Source organism: Urocitellus parryii, chromosome 4, assembly GCF_045843805.1.
Source record: "Urocitellus parryii isolate mUroPar1 chromosome 4, mUroPar1.hap1, whole genome shotgun sequence".
NCBI lineage: Eukaryota > Metazoa > Chordata > Mammalia > Rodentia > Sciuridae > Urocitellus > Urocitellus parryii.
The window spans coordinates 197,821,902-197,846,086 of NC_135534.1; the positions used below are offsets into that span (position 1 = coordinate 197,821,902).

General features: G+C 40.5%; 1 protein-coding gene across 1 annotated transcript in view; it reads right to left on the reverse strand.

The window, feature by feature from the left end:
- The window catches only part of C5 (complement C5), an 84,893-nt gene that overhangs the window by 6,610 nt on the left and 54,098 nt on the right, over nucleotides 1-24,185 (reverse strand). The window contains exons 27-38 of the mRNA XM_026408633.2: nucleotides 22,396-22,491; nucleotides 20,883-21,054; nucleotides 17,438-17,643; nucleotides 14,916-15,068; nucleotides 12,146-12,208; nucleotides 10,858-10,939; nucleotides 9,638-9,695; nucleotides 3,273-3,375; nucleotides 2,830-2,904; nucleotides 2,617-2,722; nucleotides 1,568-1,651; nucleotides 577-666 (exon numbers count right to left, since the gene is read on the reverse strand). Coding sequence (XP_026264418.1) covers nucleotides 577-666; nucleotides 1,568-1,651; nucleotides 2,617-2,722; nucleotides 2,830-2,904; nucleotides 3,273-3,375; nucleotides 9,638-9,695; nucleotides 10,858-10,939; nucleotides 12,146-12,208; nucleotides 14,916-15,068; nucleotides 17,438-17,643; nucleotides 20,883-21,054; nucleotides 22,396-22,491 — 1,288 coding nt within the window. The remainder of the gene's footprint in view (nucleotides 1-576; nucleotides 667-1,567; nucleotides 1,652-2,616; nucleotides 2,723-2,829; nucleotides 2,905-3,272; nucleotides 3,376-9,637; nucleotides 9,696-10,857; nucleotides 10,940-12,145; nucleotides 12,209-14,915; nucleotides 15,069-17,437; nucleotides 17,644-20,882; nucleotides 21,055-22,395; nucleotides 22,492-24,185) is intronic.

A 24,185-nucleotide genomic window follows, 5' to 3' on the forward strand; every position in this document is an offset into this window, starting at 1 on the left:
ATAGAAAACAAAGCTAATTCTATCAGGAACTGGAGACAAGGTTACAGCGATACTTGGGTATTGATTTAGCTCTAGGTTCTGGACAACTGGAAGGAGATCCTCCTTTTGAAATACAGGTTGAAACATGGATTGCAATTCTACAAATACTAAAAATTATTTAGAAATTTTACTTTTACCCTGTAGACATTTTTAAAAGAACCAAGTCCCCCAAGCCACTCTTGCCACTGCCTCTGTTCTGTTAACTGGAGGAATACAGAATTGAAATCTCAGATCCCTGTGGAGTGTCAAAAGTTCCCTTTGAATTGGTTTTAATGCCTGTAATTCAAAAGGATCTAGTAAAGAGTCTTGGCTGGGTATGCATGTCACTTTCATTATTTATCATGAAAATCATATTTCTTTGCTAGAGAATAAATAACTTTCCATGTTAATGTTGAAAATCGATGCCATTTTTCCTTCAGGGGACAAATGGAATCTGGTATCCATATAATCACTAGTTAAGGTTTCTGACCTTTCTAATGGATCATGGATTCATAAAATTTCATGTTTAAAGGAACTCTATTGAACATCTGAACTTACCATATGCAATCTCTGGTTGACATGCCGTTGCTTTCCTAGTCTCTGCAGAGATCGTCAGATCCAAATCTTCCTGCATTTGCCCACAGTCAGCTGGGTGTGAAAAATGGCACATGTTAGGTCACTGTGAAGAAGCTGGTGCTCCCTTTGGGAGTAAACATGGTGTTTCATGAGCCCTGAGGCAATACAATAGAATCTTACAAATGCCAGATTCCAAAAACCTGCGATTTTCTCCTCTTCCATAAAGTGGAACAGTACATAAAATAAAAAGAAAACCAATCAACACATGCCAAATCTAGAACATAAGATTTATTCTTAGATGTGCATTAACTCCACAACCAGTTCTATAGAAATGTATTTGCTTCCCTTGAAGAATGGGGAAAATTTTTCCATTGGAGTATAATCAAAAGTCCCTTGAACAATCTAAAATGATAATCTGATTTATAACTATAAGATGGTATAATAAGTACATAGGAAACATGTAGATATCAAGGATTTTGAAAGAACCAAAACCAGCCCAGACCCTCCTGGAGCCTGTGGTTGGTTACCGGTGAGTTCTGGATCTTTCCCTTGATCAAAAAAAGCTGTTTTCAATTTATGAAAGATGGAACAGAACTAGACCATAAAGAGACTTCCCTGACTGGGAGGGATAAGGAGAAAGGAGCTAGTGGCTTAGCCTCAAGTCCATTTTCTTGGGCTTTGGTCCTATGTTAAAAAGATTGGGGGAAAGTAAAAATTTCCCATCATGTTACCCTGGGATATCCAACAATCACCTGCATGGGTTTCCCTGCTCCTGGGCAGTGTTCCAAGGGGTTGTTCTAGAGTTATGCAGAAGTAGCTTCACAATGCTCAAGGAATCATTAGCTTTCTATCAGTTGAGATTACATTTCCACTTCTCAGAAACAGTAGTTTGTCAAACAGCTTCCCCCAGATTAATTTTGGATTATGCGTGGTTGCTTTAAACAAGCATGCAGTCTAAGTAAGTGAACTTTACCTTCTATGCACTTGCACATTGGTCCTTCACAAACTTTTTGGAGTTTGGTGTATGAGGTGCTGTAAAACATGGTGCACTGTTTATCTGTGGCAATAAAAGAGTGGTTATGAGAAGTGGCTAACAGACAGAGCTGCCCAAGGTCAAGTCATCTGCTTTCTGAATTGGTAAGCTCTCCCATCACTTAACAATCTCTGAAGTGCCTGAGTAGTTCAACGTGGGATCCTTCATTCAACAAAAGTTTATTGAGTACACACCATGTGCCTGACGCTGTGTTAGATACTAGGCATGCAAGGATGAAAACACTTTGGGGTTGGTGGGAAAGATACACCAACAATTTCCATGCAATGTGAAAAGCGCTATCACAGAGCTATCTGCAAACTGTAATGGGAATGCAGGGTAGAAATTTTCTGGGAAGATCAAAGAAATAGAAGGGTATACTAACAGTGAGTACCACAGACAAACTTGAGGCAAAAAATTTTAAGTTAGGCAACATCATCCAGTTATTTTAAAAACAAAGTGAGAACTGAGACGTGAAATGATTTTCTCAATGTCATGAAGTAGATTGGATTTAGTCGTTTAAAAAGAAACCTGTATGCAATAGTTGGAATATTCTGGTTGGGACTGTTATGAAATGGGTTCTAAGTGAGGCTATATATAAATCGATTGCATGGGTCTCTAGTGGGTTTCTATTGGTTATGTGAAGACTATCTGTGGGAAGCCATTCTCGCACGTGATTGGGCACCTCCCGGATTGGGTGTGAGGCGTTCTGGCCAAACTGTGTTGGAGCTATCCCCACCCTCTCCAGGTTCGAGAGCCTGTCTGTGTGGGGGTGTGACTGACCATTGACCCTGAGACCAATCACTGACCCTGACCTTGGAATGCTGTCCCCTCGACCTGGTCATAGAAAAAGGTAATTGAGTCTGTGTGTTTATTTTGATCTCACTAGTTAACTTCTATGCTACGAACCTCTTGTATGAAACCAGCGTGCTGGCCGCACGGTGGAACTATCAATTAGTTTTCTGAAGAAATTTTAGAGTAAAGTGGATTACCTGGTCTGTGATATTCATACACTGTAAAAGTGGCAGGATTCAGAAACCCAACTTCGAAAAGTTCAAATATCCGGAATCGGACACAAAGGAAATCGCTGGAGGGAATCTGCTTGACAAATTCAAGGATTTAAGGAAATGATGGGAGAGAAGAAATTCATAATAGCTTACTTTATACATTTTGAATGGCGATAGGAAGGGGACAGTGGACCTTACCGAATTCAGCTGCAGAATGACATGTCCATCTTTGATTTGGTAATCAGTCAATAGTTGATCTACCCCTTCCACAAGCTAAGGAAGGAAAGAGGAAAGCTTACATTTCATTTTGTTATCTTTATGTTTAATTGCACTCACTTGATGATGGGATGTTTAACTAAAGGCATGTGATTCACTATTCAAAGAAGTTCAAGAGCAGTTTTCTCCTCTTGGAAAAAACCTGGACATGTTAGCACAAGCACTCACACTCTTTGGACCGTGCTAGTATATGCCCTGGCTTCACTTGTGTAAATCAAAACGTAGGTAGATTATTGTTTTGGAAAGAAAATTTGGGGTGATTGCATGAAAGGGACAAATGAGAATGAAAAGACAAACTTGTCTATAAAAATAACGCAGAAAAGAAATCCAAACATTCACATCAACTTTTAAAATAAAACACTTGCAGCTTGTAAATCTTCTTGGTTTGCACCGATGCCAGTGGGCAAGGAGATGTCCATCACTGCATGGGAGGACCCGGATGATGATTCCTCCTTGCTGGGCTTGTAGCTAAATGAATGAGAGATTAGGAATTGGAATAAGTAAATGGATAAGATGCTTTAATAAAGGACTCTATACTCTGAATTTCGATTTGGATCTCCATTTAGCTGTTCCGGTCCCTTACATGGGTTAAAGTCTCTGAATTTTAGGGTTGTAAGAGATCTTTGGCTCATCTATTCTCTTTCCTTGATTTGTCCAGTAATCTCAGTATAGCCTATTCTGGAGCATAGAAGACACCAGTCCAGGTGAACTAGCTGGAGAAACTGAGGACAGAGTAAGACACTCAGCCAAGGTTACATGGCTAGTTCATTAAAATACAGGTTTCTTGATTCTCACTCGAGTTCATTTAAATTGAGTACATTTTAAATTGAAAATTAGTTGTATTATTGAGAGGGACTCCATAAGTGTGTCTAGGAAGAAAATACACTTAAATGTCAGCAGCTATTTTCTCTGGATGGTGAGATCACACTTGATTATCTCATTTCTCCCCCTACTTTACTCTGTTCTTAAAAATTCCCACAATAGGTAGATTTGAAAGAAGAGTTCCTTGAGGACAGTCCCTTTCTGAGAATCATGCTAGTGAGAAATTAGGGAAAAAAGGCAAAGATGAAGCAGGAGGTGTTTTTGGTTTTTTGTTTGTTGTTTTTGGTTTTCGTAAGAAAGGAAAGAATGCTGAGAGGGAGAAACAGGAAGCCTGGGTTTTATCCCAATTCTGCTGAGAGATCTCCACAAGTCATTTCCCCTTTCTAAGCTCATGTGTAAAATGATCAGTGAAGAAGCAAAAACTTGTGTTTTACATTTGTCTTTACGATTCTGAGGCTTTGGCTGAGTGGCAGAGGCTCGGCACTACCATTAAGGGGAGTCAGAGGACTGGAAGTGGGGGCAGAGGCAAGGCCCCTGCAGAGAGCGGGGTTCTAGCCTCCACATAAGATGCCTGAGAGGCAGCTGTGTCCTGGAGACTGGAGCCGGGAAGGGCAGACAGGATAAAAGGAAGAAACTGAGAAGATGGCCTCATAAGAGGGGGAATGAATGGATCTCACCCAAAGGAATGAGCTAGTGAAACCGAGGAGACACTGAGTCGGTGAGGTGTCAGGGCACTTCTTCCTCAAGGGCACATAAGGGAGCACTCACAAAACGCCTCTATTAGTAGTTTTAGGTAGACTATTTACCCCAACAATAAAGGATTAGGAAATCTCTGACTCATAAAAACTTAACCCCATTCTCCACCAAGCTAACCATTTAAAGCAGAACATAAGACTTCTTTGAATGTCCTGTGACACCCGAGCCATCTCCCTAATTGGATGGGCAGAGGCAGAGAACTCTGGCTCACAGATGCAAATACTCCAGGACAGGATGGAAAAGGCCCCCCCACCCCCCTGTGGAGGGTGTCTATGAAAAGGTCGCTGGAGCCTTGATGACTGGTTGCCATAGAGACCGTTTCAACCACAGAACAGAAATCCTCCTTTCAGGAAGCCCTTTGCCTGCTGCCAAAACCAGCAATCTTCCCCAAGGCATTTTGTTGTGAGAGAAATGAAATCCTCTTTCCCCCTCTCCTTTTCTTATGAACATAACAGAGAGGTTGTAAAAAGCTAAATGCACGAAAGAGACCCTCAGAACACAGAGAGTATGTGCTGGGATTTTCTTTCTTTCTTTCTCTCTCTCTGTCTTTTAGTCAAGAGAGAGAATATTTGAAAGCAAAGAATTTCTTACATGAATAAGAACTACACAGTTACTTTTGGAATTGACCCAACCTAACTTCTGTATCACAGAGCCCAAAACATATTCCACCGGCCTTTTTTGAACATTCTGTCTCCAATTTGTACAAACCAAAAGAGAGACTATTCAACATGACATTTTAACTTCCTTTTGTACATTGACGATGTGAAATTAGGCTTCCTACAAATGAAGACAAATGAGTGAATTTTTTATAAAGAGCCTTTTGGGGTGTAGCAGGGTTGCGGACATTTAGAACTGGCAGAAATGTTAAGCTAAGACTGTTCGGTTATTCTTGTTTTACAGAAAAGGTTCAGAGAAGTAAGCTGGTTTGCTGAAGGTCACTGGAGTACATTCAGGCAGAGGTGGCTCACAGGTGTGTGCCACTCCATCGTCAAGAGCCCTTCCTGGTTGCCAACTCCAGAAGCCTCCCTGTAGAGTCCTGCACACAGATTCTGGCTGTGCCCAGAAGTTTGCTCACACCTCCCTGGGACAACTGCAGTGGGTTTAAAGAGAACCATGAGTGTGTCTCCTCTTCAGTCAATCCAAGAAGAGGAATGGCAGTTAGGAGAAAGCGAGCTGCCTGGGAAAAGGTAACCTTCATGGTAAGATGTTAGGAAATGAAGAAAGATGCTCAAGAGAGAACAGAGCAAGGACCGGCCAAGGCAGGAGGCAGGGAACGCTGGAAGGAAGCTACACTGCCAAGGAAAGAAGACTAGGTACTTGAAGACTAGGAACTTGAAGAAGAGTAATGTCTTACTAAGGAAGTAGGGGCCTAATCCAATATGACGGAGATTAGGGCCGACTTTTTCTTCTATTAGATGCAGGGTCTCTGGTTTCATTCCTAGGTCCTTGATCCAATTTGAGTTTTGTGCATGGTAAGAAATAGGGGTTTAATTTCATTTTGTTGCTTATAGGATTCCAGTTTTCCCAGCACCATTTGTTGAAGAGGCTATCTTTTCTCCAATGCATGTTTTTGGCACCTTTGTCTAATAAGATAATTGTAATTATGTGGGTTAATCTCTGTGTCCTCTATTCTATACCATTGGTCTACCAGTCTATTTTGGTGCCAATACCATGTTGTTTTTGTTACAACATGTTACAACATTGCTCTGTAGTATAGGTTAAGGTCTAGTATAGTGATGCCACCTGCTTCACCCTTCCTGCTAAGGATTGCTTTAGCTATTCTGGGTCTCTTATTTTTCCAGATGAATTTCATGACTGCTTTTTCTATTTCTATGAGGAATGTCATTGGGATTTTGATTGGAATTGCATTAAATCTGTATAGTGCTTTTGGAAGTATGGTCATTTTGACAATATTAATTCTGCCTATCCAAGAACAAGGGATATATTTCCATCTTCTAAGATCTTCTTTAATTTCTTTCTTTAGCATTCTGTAGTTTTTGTTGTAGAGGTCTTTCACTTCTTTTGTTAGGTTGATTCCCAAGTATTTTACTTTTTTCTGAGGCTATTGTAAATGGGGTAATTTTCCTCGTTTCCCCTTCAGAGGATTTGTCACTGATAAACAGAAATGCCTTTGATTTATGGGTGTTGATTTTGTATCCTGCTACTTTGCTGAATTCATTTACTAATTTAGAAGTTTTCTGGTGGAATTTTTTAGCTCTCCTAGTTATAGTATCATATTGTTGGCAAATAGTGCTAATTTGAATTCTTCTTTCTCTGTCTGTATCGCTTTAATTTCTTTCATCTGTCTAATTGCTCTGGCCAGTGTTTCAAGAACTATGTTAAATACAAGTGGTGAAAAAGGGCATCCCTGTCTTGTTCCAGTTTTTAGAGGAAATGCTTTCAATTTTTCTCCATTTAAAATTATGTTGGCTTGGGACTTAGCATAGATAGCTTTTACAATGTTGAGATATGTTCCTGTTATATCAGATTAGGCCCCGACTTCCTTGATAAGACTCCTATTGCACAAGAATTAAAATCAAGAATTAATAAATGAGATGGATTCAAACTAAAAAGCTTATTTTCAGTAAAAGAAACAGTGAGGTGAATAGAGCACCTACAACTTGGGAGCAAATTTTTACCACTTACACATCAGATAGAGCACTAATCTCTAGGGTATATAAAGAATTCAAAACAAATAATCCAATCAATAAATGGGCCAAGGACATGAACAGATACTTTTCAGAAGGTGATATACAATCAATAAATATATGAAAAATATTTAATCTCTAGCAATTAAAGAAATACAAATCAAAACTACTCTAAGATATCATCTCATTCCAGTCAGAATGGCAGCTATTAAGAATACAAACAACAATAAATATTGTCGAGGATGTGGGGAAAAAGGCACACTCATACATTGCTGGTGGGACTGCAAAATGGTGCAGCCAATCTGGAAAGCAGTATGGAGATTCCTTGGAAAACTGGGAATGAAACCACCATTTGACCCAGCTATCTCACTCCTCAGTCTATACCCAAAGGACTTAAAAACAGCATATTACAGGGACACAGCCACATCAGTGTTTATAGCAGCCCAATTCACAATAGCTAAACTGTGGAACCAACCTAGATGCCCTTCAGTTAGATGAATGGATAAAGAAAATGTGGTATATGCACACAATGGAACATTGCTCAACAATAAAAGAGAATAAAACCATTGGCATTTGCAGGTAAATGGATGAAGTCGGAGAAGATAATGCTTAATGAAGTTAGCCAATTCCAGAAAACCAAATGTCAAATGATTTCTCTAATATAAGGAGGCTGATTCATAGTGGGGTTGGGAGGGGGAGCATGGGAAGATTAGACAAACTCTAGACAGGGCAAAGGGGAGGAAGAGAAGGGGAGGGGGCAAGGGGGTAAAAAAGATGGAATGAGATGGACATCATTACCCTAAGTACATGTATGAAGACACAAATGGTGTGAATATACATTGTATACAACCAGAAATATGAAAAATTATGCTCTATATGCGCAATATGAATTGTAATACATTCTCCTTGAATTGTTAATGATCAAATTAAAATAAAAAAATTAAAAAAATAAATATACCATCTAATTTAATGCTTAAAAAAAAGAAGAATGTAAACAGCTGGCTGGGAGGCAGTGGAAAACAATTGCTGTTTTGGGGGATCAATGGTCTCAGATTGCACTGATCGACAGAATTGGTTTAGATACTGAATTGGGTGTCAGGGGTCAGGGACATGAGCCCCTGGCTCTGCATCTAACTGTGAGAACTTGGCAGCTTACATTACATCTTTGGGTCTTAGTCTATTTCTAAAATCAGTCTATTTCTACAGTATTCCCAAAGTCCTCTTTAAATCTAATCTGTTACCCAGCCCCACTGAATGTCCAAGATGTCCATATGGAGGGCTTTGGTATCATGTGTGACTACAAGTAAAAACAGCAAAGCACCTTCCACAGATACCACTGTTTTTGACAGTACCAAGAGTTAAGGAGACAGAACATGACAGGGGCCTGGAGAGGAGAGGGAAGGAGCCTAGGTCCAGCCCTTGCTTCCACCACTAACTGATGCACTCTTAGTGAAGCCAAAAATACACGCATATTTTCAAAATCAGCACACATGTTCACAAACATTTGAGGATGGTGGCTTGGTAAGAGACTAATGGCTCCCCGGGCATGTCCATGTCCTAATCCCCCAAACCTGGAATATGTTAAGCTTATGTGGCAAAAGGGACTTTATAAATATGATTAAATTAAGGATCTGAGGTAGGGGGATTAGGGAGGATTATCTGGGTGGGCATAATAGAATCGCGGGTCTTTTACAGGGAAAGAAGCAGAAGAGTCAGAGAGGGATGTGACGATGAAAGCAGGCATCAGAGTGAGGAAGGGCAACTGGAAAAGCTCAGATGCTGGCCTTGAAGATGGAGGAAGAGGCCACAAGCCAAGAGACACAGGCAGCCCCTAGAATCCGGAAAAGGCAAAGAAACGGATTCTTTTCTAGAGCCTCCAGGAGAAACAGCCCTGCCTACTCCTTGATTTTAGGACTTTTGATTTCTAGACATGTAGAAGAATAGATTTGAATTGTCATAAAGTTTGCAGCAAATTATTACTTAACAGCTATAGGAAACTAAGACAATAGCCAATTTAGGACCCTGGGTCCAGTCACAGATGGTTTAACATAGATGGTTCTCAACTTTGGCTCCATTTAGAATGGCCTCTGGGGTGAGGTGTGAGCTTTGGTCATTTCGGAAACTTCTGACTTTATTGTGCAGCTTGGGTTGAGAACCACTGGCTGATAGTGGCCAGGGACTCGGTTGAGTGAATTATTTTTCTAAGAGGGCAGGAACTGCTAATGGGAGACTCTTTTGCATCTTCTTTTCTTAATGCATCATATCTCCACTCTCTGAAAGACTGAAAAAGTTATTATATTGTTTAAACAAAAAATAGAGGAGAACCCATGTTGTTCTTTATAACAAGTAGCTATAGAGTAACACCTGTTAAATTTTGCCATTTAAAAAAAATTGAACAATTTCATATCTTCTAGACTTCTTAAGATTCAAAAAGATACAAAGGAGTAATACTATGATAAAATCGAGACCTTGAACTCCACACTCGTCTTGTGGAAATGGCTCACCTGGCACAGGCTACGATGCGCTTGTATCCTGAGTCACGGAAGCCACTGTAGCTGGATGCTAGTACAAACAAAGGAACAAATGAGCAAATGTGAAGCAAAGTGTTTTGAGTTGTCTTGGAACCTGTCAGAACAGAATCGTTAACGATCAAGTCTCTGAACATACTTCAAAATGATTTGACATTTGAAAGTTGGCACTTTTGGTGATTTCAATGGAAATTCATGGCTATGGGCAACATCAGGAAATCTTTAAATAATTACAACAGCTCTTTGCTCTCAAAGAACTTATAATTTAAGGAAGACGACATTTAAGATAAGTATATATTGGCAATGTGTCTGGGAGATTTGGAAGGAGGAAGAGCCAATGGCTGCATTTGCTAGTGGTTGCAAGAAAGCTGGTAGAAACTGAGCCAGAATGGAAGCCATCAGGGCAGAGGCAGCAGCAAGGCTCTGACCCTGGGGCAAAGGTCAAAGGAGGTGGTTTGGAGCCTGCAAGTGGACTTGATTTTGGACAGGGAAGTAAGATCCAATTAAAAAAGGCTTGGGAGGGCCACAGGTTTCAAAGGGGGAAAAAAAGAAAGGAACATAAGAAAAGGAGGAGGGGGAGGAAAAGGAGGAGGAGGAGTTAGAAGAGAGGGAGGAGGAGGAGGAAGAGAAGATGGGGGATGGGAGAGGAGGAGTTGGAGGAGGAGACAGAGAAGGGAGGAGGACATTGAGGAGGGGGTGGGGGAAGAAAAAGACAATGAGGACTGTGAGTACTGGAGAGAAGAACAAGGTAAAGATGGAGGCAGAGGATTGTGTATTTGCTGGATCCCTTAGAGTCCAGCAGAACAGCTAGGGATGGAAAAATTCACAGGGTTAAAAGAGAATTCAAGGTCCTAAATGAAATGCTGGCACAGAAGTAAAGGGGATTAAAAGGAATTAGACCTTTCTGCAGCTTTACAACTAATTACAATCCTTAAAAGTAACAGGATCAAAACAACTTCAACAATAGTGAATGAATTTAGGTTAGTTGTTAGATTATTTAATGTTAGTTTCCAACTGTTATTAAAGAGTTACGCCTATTATAATTGCAGTAATGTTTACATGGATATTAGCCTGCTTAAGAATTGGGTTAAGACATTTTGTTTCTTTAGTGAGTACATTTTTCCTAACCAGGAAAGCTCTCTTTTTTGACATTCTTTATGTTTAGCCAAAATTACAAGTAAGTCATTTTGTTTTACCTTCAATATCCTGGGTATCAATTTTCAAATAAAAGCTGCAAACTTCCTCAGAGGTGCTGGTTTTATGGACTATCGTTTTTACCTACATGGAGACATGGAAACAAGAAGCTTCTATTTAAAATGGCAAAATAAAAAAGGTATCATGGCAGTCCTGCTGACGTAAACGGAGTGCTTGAAGTTTTGTTTTCAGAATCCAGTATGAATGTTGGACACTAACGACTCATTTCCCAGCAGCTGAACTTGCAGCAAACTCCAAACCTGAAACATAGCTGGGAAGCCCAAAGTAAACACACAAACAAAAAATGACCTTTGCCCAGGTACATTCTTGGTCTGAGCACCTTACACTTTAGAAAATTCCCAAGGGTCTTGTCCCGGAGCTTGGGCGCTTTAATTTTACACATGACCCTACAAGGCTAGGAAGTGTGGTTTTACACTAGCCCATACACCATAAGGCAAAGTGTGTTGGGTGGGTGAGGGAACTGCCAGAAGTAGACACAGTGAGAGCAACCAGGATGGCAGAAAAGGACCACTCCTTCCTCAGGTGATCTATAATCAGACCTTGAAGGAATAAATGGACCCAAGGTAAGAACAAAATTAAAATCACCAATAGAATTTTAGATTCAGCTCAGAACACACAGCTTAAGACTGCAAGGATATATGTAAATAAATTAGAAAAACCTGTAACCACAAAAATGGCTAAAATAGAGGAAACTTCAACCTTGATGTATAATACCTCAATCCTCAAACAGGTTGGATAAACAAGATGCGACATGTTACTAACCAAAGAAAACATACATACATGCACAATGTATGAGGCACTTATATAAAAAAATTATATAGTCATAGTCATGTACCACATAACCCTGGGGATGTGTTCTCAGAATGGAGTCATTAGGCCGTTTTGATGTTGTGTGAATATCATAGGGTTTACTTACAAAAGCTAGGCAGCTATGACATCACTAGGTGATATAATCTTATAAGACCATTTTGTGGTCCCAGGATTGACAGCAATGTCATTATGTGGTACATGACTGTGTAATTAGGTATATATAATTTCCACAAATATATAGAAGGTATGCATATAAGGATTAACATGTCATTATCAAAAATAAATTGTGTGAAGAGCTGTCAAGATAGCTAGAAAGAATTAGATAATTCTCTGAATCCTATTTTAGTCATGGTTATACAAGTTCAAATTTCTGTGACTTTGTGGTAAAGTCCTTAACTTTTACGTTACCTAGTACAAACAGAGACACAGCTCCCTACTGACTTCCAGTTAAATACTTACATGTACTGTAGCCAGGCCATTGCTAAATCCTGTACTGATGACAAGGTCATCATTGAGAGGCACCTGGAAAGAAATCAGGCTTTTTTATTATTCAATAGGGAGAGAGGATGGAGCAAATAAAAGAATTGACTGACACCTGCCAGTCTCCTCTCAGAGCCCTGGTGAGAGTCAATGATAAGACATATGCCCATAGTTGGCACTAAAAGCTGCTGGAGCTCACCCCTTGCCTTCCATATGTAAGCAAGATGCCTGAGCTCTCTAGAATGACAGCTCACTCATGTCAGAGGTCCTTTTTGGTTGCATTACTGTTACCGATGATCATAGTAAACCTGGGTCTTCATTTCCTTTTGCCAGTCAGCTAAGTTTCTAGCTCAGGAAAGGGCATCCTATGTGCCAATGGAGGATGCTTTCATTAGCATGGTGGCCCTCTTCCACCTCTTGATGGCTTATTTCCTCCCACTTGTCTCTGGCCTTGTTTGTCCAAACTCCTGGCACCCCACTCAAGCCTTCTAAACCCATTGCTGCTGTTGCTTTTCTTCCCAACCTACTAGGAGGAAATGAAGACAAGAACTCAGTTAAGTAATTCTCCTCTCGAGAGAATTTCTATCCTTTAAATTCCCAATTCGTGGAAAGCCTGGGAGAGGTCATGCTGAGCAAGGGCCGAAGTGTCTGTCTGTAGCCTCCCCTGACCCATGCTTAGCACACAAGTGCAAAAAGGATCCAGGGTGCATTCAGGTTTGTCATCCTTCTCTCAAATGTTAGGAGATTTAAGAAAATTGGCCAGCTTTCCTATTCTACCTGACAGAATCTTGCCACATTAACTGGAAAGCTAGAAAAAAAGGTCTCTATGGACACCAATACTTGGGAAATGCTGGGCAATGGGCCCACCTCGCTCCTGAGTCACATTAAAGAATAGGAGAATCTTATACTAAAGAACTCGTTTCACTTGATTTATTTTATTTTATTTCATTTTATTTTTAATTTTTTAAAAGAATATTTATTTTTTTTAGTTATAGGTGGACACAATGTCTTTATTTTACTTTATGTGGTGTTGAGGATCAAACCCAGTGCCTCACACATCCCAGGCGAGCATTCTCCCTCTGAGCCCCAGCCCGAGCCCTCGTTTCACTTAATTTAAACGAAAGTTTCCGCACTTATTCAATGACCTTTCATTTCATGTAACATGTTTAAAGAAGAGCGTGTGTACAGAATTCCAAACTAGATAATAACAGCCCAGATTTCACATGGAAGCAGCATTCTGGGCTGAGGTTCAAGGTATTTTAAGATGACAAGAGACTCTTACAAAATTACCCCTATGGAGAAAAGTACTTCCAGCTACGTCAAACAAGCCCACCAGGATCCTTAGGCTGATAGCTTCTCATTAGAACTTGGACTCAGAATGTGAATCTGGTGAGTTTTAAATGCTCAGGGGTAGGATGGGGATGGCTCAGTGGTAGAATGCTTGTCTGGTAAGAGTGAGGACCCAGCACCACAGAAACAAAACAGCAAACAAAACCAAACAAAAACCAATAATTAAATGAATGTGTCTCAAGGACAGGAGACACATTCATAAACTAAGGACCATAAGAGCAAATGACTACAGAGGCTGAGTGAAGCTAGGGAGGACATAAATGCATATTTCATGTGACTAGTGAAAATTAGCAAATTAAAAATGACATGCCAATCAATGCCTAGAGCCCTATCACTGATCTTTTGATTTTCTTTTTAAAAATATTTTATTTCACATATTTATTTTTATGTGGTGCTGAGGATCGAACCCAGGGTCTCGCATGTGGGAGGCGAGCGCTCTGCCACTGAGCCACAACCCCAGCCCTGATCTTTTGATTTTTTTTTAAGGGAAGCTGATAATCATATTTGTATTTGAAATCTCTGGATCTTTAAATGTTGACATAGACCTGTATTCAGGTCTGTATCTTTTTAAAATTATGGGCCACTGGTTTGCAATTTTTGCATTAATTTTATTTTTATTTTTCATGCCTATTTAATATTTTTCACAAGCATAGAACTGTGGAGGATGTAGACAGTGAGGACTATCCCAATTATCTGAATCGTTAAATATGCTTAATAATACAAACATAATAATTAGAAAAGTAAATGTTAGCATCTGCATACTGACTGCTAATAGTAATACAGAACCCACTTTCCCCCAGTGTGTCCTTGTCTTTGGGAAATTTTCATAAGTCATTAAAGTTTTCACTTTTAAAAATCCATTAGGAGCAAAGGACATGAAGCAAGGAGTTTGGGGACCTAAAGGCCAATTCCTACTTGGTTACAGTCTGCATATAGGACTGAGGCCAAAAGAACCACCAGGAGTCTTCCATGTCTGCTCTCCCACTCTGCAACTGAACCTTTGTGTGTGACATACCTATATCTGGAATGTTCTTCCCTTCTCTTTGCCTGGCTACCTCACTTGGATTGTTCCAGATCTGACCCACACATTTGGGCATGTTAAGACAATGTCCCCATCTTTCAGCCTGGATCAGGAGGCCCCCCCTTGGAACTTCCACAGATTTATTGAGGCTCTTCATTTTCTCTGTCTGCTTAACTGACTCTCTCTACACAGGTTCTTTGGGTTTTACTTTGGAGTCCCCAGCACTCACGATATAACAGGCACTCTTCCTTAAGGCACCCCAGGCACTCAGCATATGTTTAAATGGTTCATAAATACATTTGTACAGTAAGGGCGGGACAGATGATTTTGGTGGTCTTATCCAATGGTGAAATATTATGAAAAAAAATCTTTATTTACCTCTACTGGTCTCCCAAGGAAATTCTTTTCGGTCACCTTGTAATGGTGGAAGTCCCCTTTGTGCTTGTAGGAGACATTGATGTCCATATTCAATTGGAGTTGTTTAACCAGGAGTGAATATTCTGTCAGACCCTCGATGGCATTGATTGTATCCTATCAACAATCAGCAAGGCATGAATCACATTGAGCTTATTTATATCCCCCCGTTTGACAAATGCCCTTTCTTATGAATGTGTGCAGCATCGTTGTTGGAGGCAAAACTCCAGTGCCCAAGTGCAACCATGGTGGAGGTGGAAGAGCGTCTCCTTTCCTCTCAACAAGGATGCTGCTGTTTGTAGGAACAGGAAGTAAGTGTGGTCTCAGACCTGGGTTCTCTACATATTCTGTTCAGCTAACCTCCGGCAAGTCACTCTGCTGAATGCCCCCAACTCTATTTTCCCTTCCCAATATTCCCTGTTTTAGTGTTTCCTTTCTTCCATTTTTAGCACCCATCTCCATTTGTTATACTTTTATTTGTAGTTAGTTAAAATACTTTTCTTTATAGTTAGTGACCTCCCTCTCTGTCATATGAGTCATGGAGTGAGTGAGTACTGTATCTTGGTATCTGCGATGGTTTGATTGAGTCCCCAGGTTCAGATTGGAAACCTAATCCCCAGTGTGGCAATGCTGGAGATGGATTCTAATGAGAAATATCTAGGTCTATGGGAGAACCACCCTCACTAATGGATTAATGCCATTTTTGTCCTTATAAGTATGAATTTGACCCTCTTTTGTGTGTGATTGTTCTCTTTCTTTCCTTCTCTTGACCTCTTTGCCTTCCTCCATGGGATGATGCTGCAGGAAGGCCCTTGCCAGTTGCCAGATGATGGCACTTTAATCTTCTACTTCCCAGCCTCCCAAACCATGAGCTAATCCATTTCTGTTCAGTATAAACCGCCTACTCTGTGGTATCTGGTTCTAGCAGCAAAAAACTGATGGATACAATATCTATTGCATTTAGTAGGTACATATGATAGCTACTCAAGAAATATTTGTTGAAGAATAAATGAGTAAATTTATCATTTTGGGTTTCATCTTCCTTACCTATAAAATGAAGAAATGTGGCTAGATCAGAGATGTTACATACACAGCTACTCTCTTTGTGCATGCCCATGGAAGCCAGTGCTAATCAGTAGGGCATTTTTTCCCTCTCCTAAGCCTACAGTTGTCCTCAAGACAAATCCATTAGATGATTACTAGATTAATCCTTCAGGATCCCTGAACTGTATATTTACATATATCTATAAATATATGTAGATATACACATGTCATCATTATCTAAACATTCAGGGGGCAGAAAAGATCTCAATATTTCAGCTTAATTTTGAATATAGAATATAGGCAATTCCATCATTGTACAAACATCACAGAGTATACTCACACAAACCTAGGTATAGGACAATCACTCAACATGGCCTCTTTATACAATGAAGAGATGCGGTAAACACAAGATGTGTGTGAGGTTTTTGTAAGTAGAGTGAGTATGCTTTTAAGTAATAAGAAGTGTACTATAGGGGTGGGGGTGTAGGTCAGTGTACAGTTTGTGCTTAGCAAGCTCAAGGTGCAAGATTTAATAATCCCAGCACCCAAAATAAAAGTATAGTATATAAATAGACAAAACCAGTAACATACTCATTTATTATCAAGTATTAAGTGCGTAATTGTATGTGCTATGCTTTTATATGAGCGGTAGTGCAATAGGTTTGTTTTTACCTGCGTTACCACAGGCATGTGAATAACATGTTACACTATGACATTATGATAAGCACATCATCACTAGGGAACAGGAATTTTTCAGGGCTCCCTGGAACCACTGTTGTATATGTGGTCTCTCATTGACTGAAATGATATTTTGTGGCACATGACTATATTTTATACAACTACATAATAGAATATAAAATATACATACTCAAATAATTGATAGGTAGGTAAATATAACAATCAGTGTTTCTCTTACTTTTTAGTTGTTTTTTTGCAGGGAAGGGTAAGGGTACCTTTGACTACATGGTAAAGACTATGTTACATAGGATGTGATATAATTATGTATACATATATATATAATATGTATATATACATATATAGTATATATGTAATTATACACACACATTATTGCTTTAGTCAAGTAAACCAGTCACCTTGAATCCTTTTGGAACAAATTATTATTTTTTTAAAAGAACTTACAAGGCTTTCATGGCCTCTAAGAATTAGGAAGGAATCCCTGGGCTTAGTTGGGAGATGGAAGTCCTGAGTTAGGGTCTGCCACTAATGCCCTGAGGGAACTCCCTGGGCTCACTTCCCTCTCCACATAGTAAGGATATCAATGCAGATGGCTCTAGGGGGCCTTCACTTCTAAACATTTACTTTTATCTAGAGTGTGCTCATTTGGTGGGCAAAGCATGGAGGCCAGAATAAGTGTGGAATGTGTGGTGTGAGCAACAATAAAAATGTCTACAGGAGGATAAAAGAAGCCACAAAAGTACTACCTGGGTGGAGTAGAAGCCGCCTCCGTACCTCTGCTCCTCCGCTAGCCATTTGATGATGGGTTTGACATAATTCATGTCTTTCAGGCTGAGGCTGGTGAGCAAGGCGTAGGCGGTGGTTTCCACCATACCTGCGGTGCCCGTGTTAGGTGTGGAGCTGTCTCTACGCTGGAGATTGTCTTTCCAAAAGCGGTAAATGGGTGGATTACCTGATATCAACACATCACAGAGGATTAAAAATGTGAATATGACACCACTTTAGTAGTGAGTATATTATCGCCTTCTCATTCCTAGAAGTTTCTGATTTTCTTTCTTTCTTTTTTTAATATTTATTTTCTTAGGTGTAGATGGACACAACACAATGCCTTTATTTTTATGTGGTGCTGAGGATTGAACCCGGGTCCCGCCCGTGCTAGGGGAGCGCTCTACCGCTAAGCCACAATTCCAGACCCTCTGATTTTCTTTATATGAAGAAATTCCTCAAGGGGCTGATACAAAATGAGATCACTTACGACAAGTGTTACTTGTCTTTATTTGTAAAGGTCAATGTGGAAAGGCCACATGGACCAGGGCGAGGTGGTTCAGTGGAGTGGAAAATGCAATAAGCTGGAGATTAACAGACCCAGGTGCCAGTCTCTCCTCTAGGACTAACACCTCTGTCAACCTGGGCAAGTTCCCTTGGTCAATCTCCTAGTACTTCAGGGAGATAATACTTTCTTCCATGCAGTGAAACTTAAATGAGATTCTAAATGCAAAAAATATCTGTAAACCAGAAAGCACCATGCACACAGAAAAGGTCACTACTATTATTGACACTACAGAGTAAATTGGAGAACCTTTCTCCCTGAAGGAAAAAAATCCACATATTGGGAATTATTAGATTCTACCCACATCCTTATTAGATCTTTAATTATCTTCTTCCAATTTAAAGTACCAAAGGGAATTTCATATATGCAGCACTTTTCATAACATAGATTCTAAATTATATATAATATACATCCATATTATATAATATGTATACATATATATGTATATATATAGTATATAAAATATATTATATAATATATAAATGTATTATGTAATACGATATATATATATATATATATATATATATATATATATATAATTGCTTTAGTCAAGTAAACCAGTCACCTTGAATCCTTTTTGGAACAAATTATTATTACATTTTTTAAAAACCTTGAAATCATTTTTGACGGTTAGTAAAAAGTTTCATGTGTCTGTTTACAACTCATTAATTACATTATTTTCATGACCTTGAACAAGATACTTTCCAATCCCTTTCAGAGACTCACATTTGCTACATTTGAAATGAAAGATTTAGTTTAGGTTCTGAAAGAAACTTCCAGCTTGAATGTTATTTTAATTATAAAGTTCTTTTCTAGCTCTTAAATTCTATGATTTTCTGATCCATATCATAATATGGAAGATGTTTCTTTTGTGTGATTTTTGAAGTAGTTTACAAGAGGTTTGGAGGTATGTGATAAAATACAGTCACTTTTCAGTGATGACAGAGTGAAGCTTTGTAGAAGGCCATAGACCTCATTTAAAAATAAAATTTTCATAAAACTCTATCCAGGAGAGGGCTCAAAAGTGTCCAACCAAAGGGCTGGGGTTGTGGCTCAGGGATACAGTGCTTGCCTAGCATGTGTGAGGCAGTGGGTTTGATTCTCAGCACCACATACAAACAAGTAAATAAAATAAAAAAATTCATCAACAACTAATAAAAATACTTTTTAAAAAAGTGTCTAACCAAGCTGATGACTTTTGCTACCTGGTAGAATATAAGTAGATCAACCACTTCTTTGCTCAAAATCCTCCAGTGGCTTCCCTTCTTACTCTAAGTGGAAGTTAAAGTTCTGGGGTGCCCTCTGGCCCTATAGCACTTTGACATGAATGAGACACAGACACCCCTTGCTGTGGATGGAGGTTGCTGTCAAAACCACGGTGCATACCTCGAGGAGCAGAGCACAGGCTGGATTTCATCTTCAATTCACCAGCCTGCTTGGGTGCTGTACACTTTAAATCTGGCTTGTCATCCCCAAAGCTCATGGTGGGGCTTGGTCCCCCATGCAGCAGGGATTGGAGGTGGAGCCTAATGGGGAGTGTTTGGGTCATGGGGGTGGAGTCTTCATGAATGGGTTAATGCTTTTTCTCAGGGGAATGGATGAGTTATCCCAGGAGTTCAGTCCCCTTTTCTCTTTCCACATGTGCCCACTTGCCCATCTGCTTTCCACCAGAGGGTTTCATCAGAAGCTGAGCAAGTGCTGGCACCATGCTCTTGGACTTCAGAACTGTCAGCCCAAATAAACTTTTCTCCTCTATAAATTAACTGGTCTCTCGCATTCTAACAACAGAAACTGGACTAAGGCAAGTGTCCTAATCATTGTACACAGAATCCTGAAAAGTCCCTGTAATGGCCTCCAATGTGTTACACTACCTTCTCTCACTTCCTCTTCCTTTCCTTCCCTGACCTCACTTCCTGCTCCTCATCTCAACTTTCCCATGGTCACACTGGCCTCCTGTTGCTCTTGGGGCACCAGGCAGGCTCATGCCTTGGGGCATTTGTGCTTGCTCTCTGTTCACCAGAAACATCCTTCTAGCAGCCACAGGGCTTTCAGGTCTTTACTCACATACGGTCACGTGCTGTATGATATGTTTCAGTTAATCATGGGCTGCTTATACAACAGCATGTACCATATGACCTGAGTGTGTACCAGGCTATGCCATCTATGATCGTGTAAATATACTCTATTGTTCACACAATGGTGAAACTAATACGCACCCCACTGTTAAGTGACACACAGCTGCACCATCTGCTCTGTGAGGATTAAGCTGAAACATCTTACCTTAAATCCCAACCTTTACCCTTGTTATAACTTCTTTCCCTGCCTTATTTTTCTTCATATCAGTTATTACCAACCTGTTCACAGTTTTATTTTTGTATGTTTGTCTCTCCCCAAGTGGAATGTGCATTTCATAAGGGCTAGATTTTTTTCTTTGGGGTCTGTTTTTCTTTATTTCTAGAGCCTAGGACAATGCCTGGCACATAGAAAGTGCCCCTAAGACACTCAACACACATTTTAAAAAAATATTTTTTAGTTGTCAATGGACCTTTGTTTTATTTATTTAAATGTGGTGCTGAGAATTGAACCCAGAGCCTCACATATACTAGGCAAGCGCTCTACCACTGAGCCACAACCTCAGCCCCGCTCAAGACACATTATTTGAATGAAAGAATGAATACATACTTACTGAGTGAATGAATAAATAAACGAATATCAACACTTGGTGCATTGCAGCATAACGACTGTTCCTTGAGAGCAGGGACTGTGTCTTGCTCAATCTTGTAGCCACCCACTTCCCCAAGTTTGCAGACTCTATGTGCTTAGTAAACATTTGCTGAATAACTGTGCAGGATTAGTCTCACCTTTAACCACAGCTTCTCTCTTTAAGGCTGAAGTAATTAAACGAAACCTTGGGTGTGTTTTATCTCCCAGGGAAAGAGCATAGGCCACAATGGCCAGGGTAAAGGTGTTCTGGGGTGGGAGGGCATTTTCAAGCAGGAAGGAGTCCGCTTTTTCTAGGGCTGTGTTGATTTTCTGGAAACAAGAGCAGAAGAAACTCAAGTTTGCTCTGTCAAGCACCATCCTGTCAACTGATGAGCACAGCTCTCGGGGAGCACCATCCGGGGCAGGGGAGGCGAGGGGTGGGAGGACACCACTGAGTGGAAATGGACAGTGTCTCAGCAAAGCAGGCCCTTCTGAGAGAAGGGGAAGAGCCTAACTTGGAAGAAACATGGTTGTCCAAATCAGGTCAGGCTTTTCACCTCTGAATTCCCACTTTCCTTTTAGAGATTTTGTCCCTTAAGTTTCTGACTTCAACGTCAGGCCTGACCTCTGGAAAGAAGCACCAAGCACAGACACAACTGTCCCCTTCCCTTTCAGCAGAGTGGAGACAGGTGCCTGTGTTCAAAAGAAATCATGCTAAAAAATAAGTAAAAACTATAAACAGCAGAAAAGAGAGCCCAGTTGCCAAAGTACTTTCTGGTCCTATGAATTCCTGGGAAAAGACTTCTATCACTTTGGGCTGACACCACTGAAGAGTGACTATGAACGAGAGCCTGGAGTACGTGGCTGGCATCCCCCGTGGCTCATCCTCCCCCCTCCACGCATGCTTCTCCCACTCATGGCTGCGGGTGCCACCTGGTCCTTTAGGCACCTGGTTATCTGGTGTAAGTGTAAATGCAAATGTTTATTAAACAAACTAAAACTGTTTTTGTTCAGGTTCAGGTTCTGCAAATACCCTTGTTTTTTTCCATCTCGGTTCCGTCTCCTAGATTGAAGGACATGTCTCATTGAATTCTGCTGTGCAGATAGGAGTATTTAACCTTAGCTCTGGGATCTAGCCCTTCCCACACCAAGAGAGCATCTCCATGAGCCTCTGGAAGCATCTATGTTGGTTCAAGTAGGAGGATCCTCTTTATTCCCCTCAGCTTCTAAGCAAGCAAAACAGAACAGCCCAAAGGAGCAGACCTGTGCTTGTGTGGCCCCAAGTACTTGCATGTGACAAAGAGCTTCAGTTACTGAGTTTAATGGCGACAAGCATACAGCAATATGTACAGTAAGAGAGGGGAGCTGGAGACACGGGGTCAGTCCTTCACAGTCCCCATTATTGTCCCAATTCTACAATTTTGTACTGTGTGCCACTGGATGATTACGTTCCCCTTATTTAACAGGCATCCGTCTTCTGAAGTCTCAAGTAGTTGAGAGGATGTGGTCTCTAATAGCTATTATAGTTTTGAAAGCCTTTGATTCCAGAGTTCAAGTTATTTTCAAGTAATGTGCAAAAGGAGGAAAAGAAAATTTTCTCTAAGTGCCCTCTGATTGGTGGCTTCCCCACACTGCAGGAAATGGAAGGAAGGAAAGCAGACTCTTACTTACCAGCAGGGAGCAAATGTCAAAAGCCTTTCTAATCCCAATGACAACAAAGGCTGTGAGATACAAGGTGTTCTGTCCAGCCTCCACGGGCAAGGTACCCTAAAAACACACAATGTTCTTAAAAAGCAAAATGATCTGGTTCTAATCTCTTCTTTGAGGCCCACGTCCTGCCCTCCCTTCACGCACTCCACGTTTCTCCATGAGCTCAGGTCTTCCTAGTCCAGGGCCTTCTGTTGCCCGTCTCCCCTGCCCCACCTCCTAGTCCCATCTGATACGTCTTCACCTCCCATCCTCAAATTCTCCCCCTCCTTCAAGATCCCGTGAAAATCCCAGCTCTTCTACAAAGCCCTGGTCTCCGTTCACCTGTATTTTTTTCCCCCAAGGGTAGTGAAAATCCAATGCAATGCTATGCTGATAAGACCTTCAGTGAAATAGATTCAACCCCATAATTTTATTTCCTGCCCCTCACCACCTAGCTCTCAAGGTCCCGGTTCTTTAAATGAACCACCTCCCCATTCTTTCTTTCTGCAATTCAAAATGCCAGGCATAACAGGTATACAAAAAATCCTCAATGTCACTAACCATCGGGGAATTGCAAACTGACACCACAGTGTGATGGTATTACCTGACACCTGCTAGGATGCTATGAGCAAGACAACTAGCAAAAAGTGTTGGAGAGGACATGGAGAAAAGGGACCTCTGAACACTGTTGGTGGGAATGTAACGTAGGACAGCTACTACGGAAAACAGAATGAGGTTTCTCAGAAAATTAAAATACAGAATTAGTATCTACCAGTACCACCACTGGGTATATGTCCAAAAGAGAGGAAATCAAGATCTCTAAGATATATTTTCCCTCCATCATTATTTATAAAAGCCAAGATATGGAATCAACTTCAGTGTCCATCCATGGATACATAAAATATAGTGTATATATACACACAGTGGAATATTATTCAGCCTTTAAAAAGAAGGAGATCCTGTCACTTGTGACAACATGGATGAACTTGGAGGACATTATGCTAAGTGAAATCAGCCAGTCATTGAAAGACAAATACTGCTTATATTTGGAGTATAATAAAGCTGAACTCATAGAAGCAGTAATCAAGGCTAGGACTAGGGCTGGACTAGGGAGAGATTGGCAAAAGATACAAAATTTCACTAAGAAGAATAAAGACATAGAAGATTGATGGTATAACAGACTATAGTTAATAACAATGTGGTATGTCATTTGAAAATTGCTAAGAGACTAGATTTTAAATGTTTTTACCACAAAAAGAATACTTGTATAATCTGCTTTATATATATATATAGATATAGATAAAAAAAGAAATTTATCAATACTGATGAAAAACATCAGGCCTGCTGTGGCTCTACTTGGAATGCTCCTTCTGTGTCCCTCCTATTTCTCCCAGGAGCTTGGTCAACCGTTGTTTTCCAATTCCTCCCATCTAGGTTAGAGTCCCTGCTTTCGATGAAACTATTTTTCCCTTTTCTCTTCCCCTCCCTCCCTCTCTACCTCCCTTCTTTTCTTCCTTTTTTTTTTTTTTTTGTCCTGGGGATTGAACCCAGGGGTGCTGTACCACTGAGGTCCTCCTCCAGCCCTTTTTGTTGTCTATTTTGAGACAGGCTCTCGCCAAGTTGCCCAGGCTGCCCTTGAACTTGGGATCCTCCTCTCTTGGCCTCTTGAGTCACAGGGACTACAGGTGTGTGCCACCATGCCTGACTATTTTTTCCTTTTCTTAGTAGGTGCCACAGACTTATCTGATGTCTGACTTCTCTGCTGGGTCCTG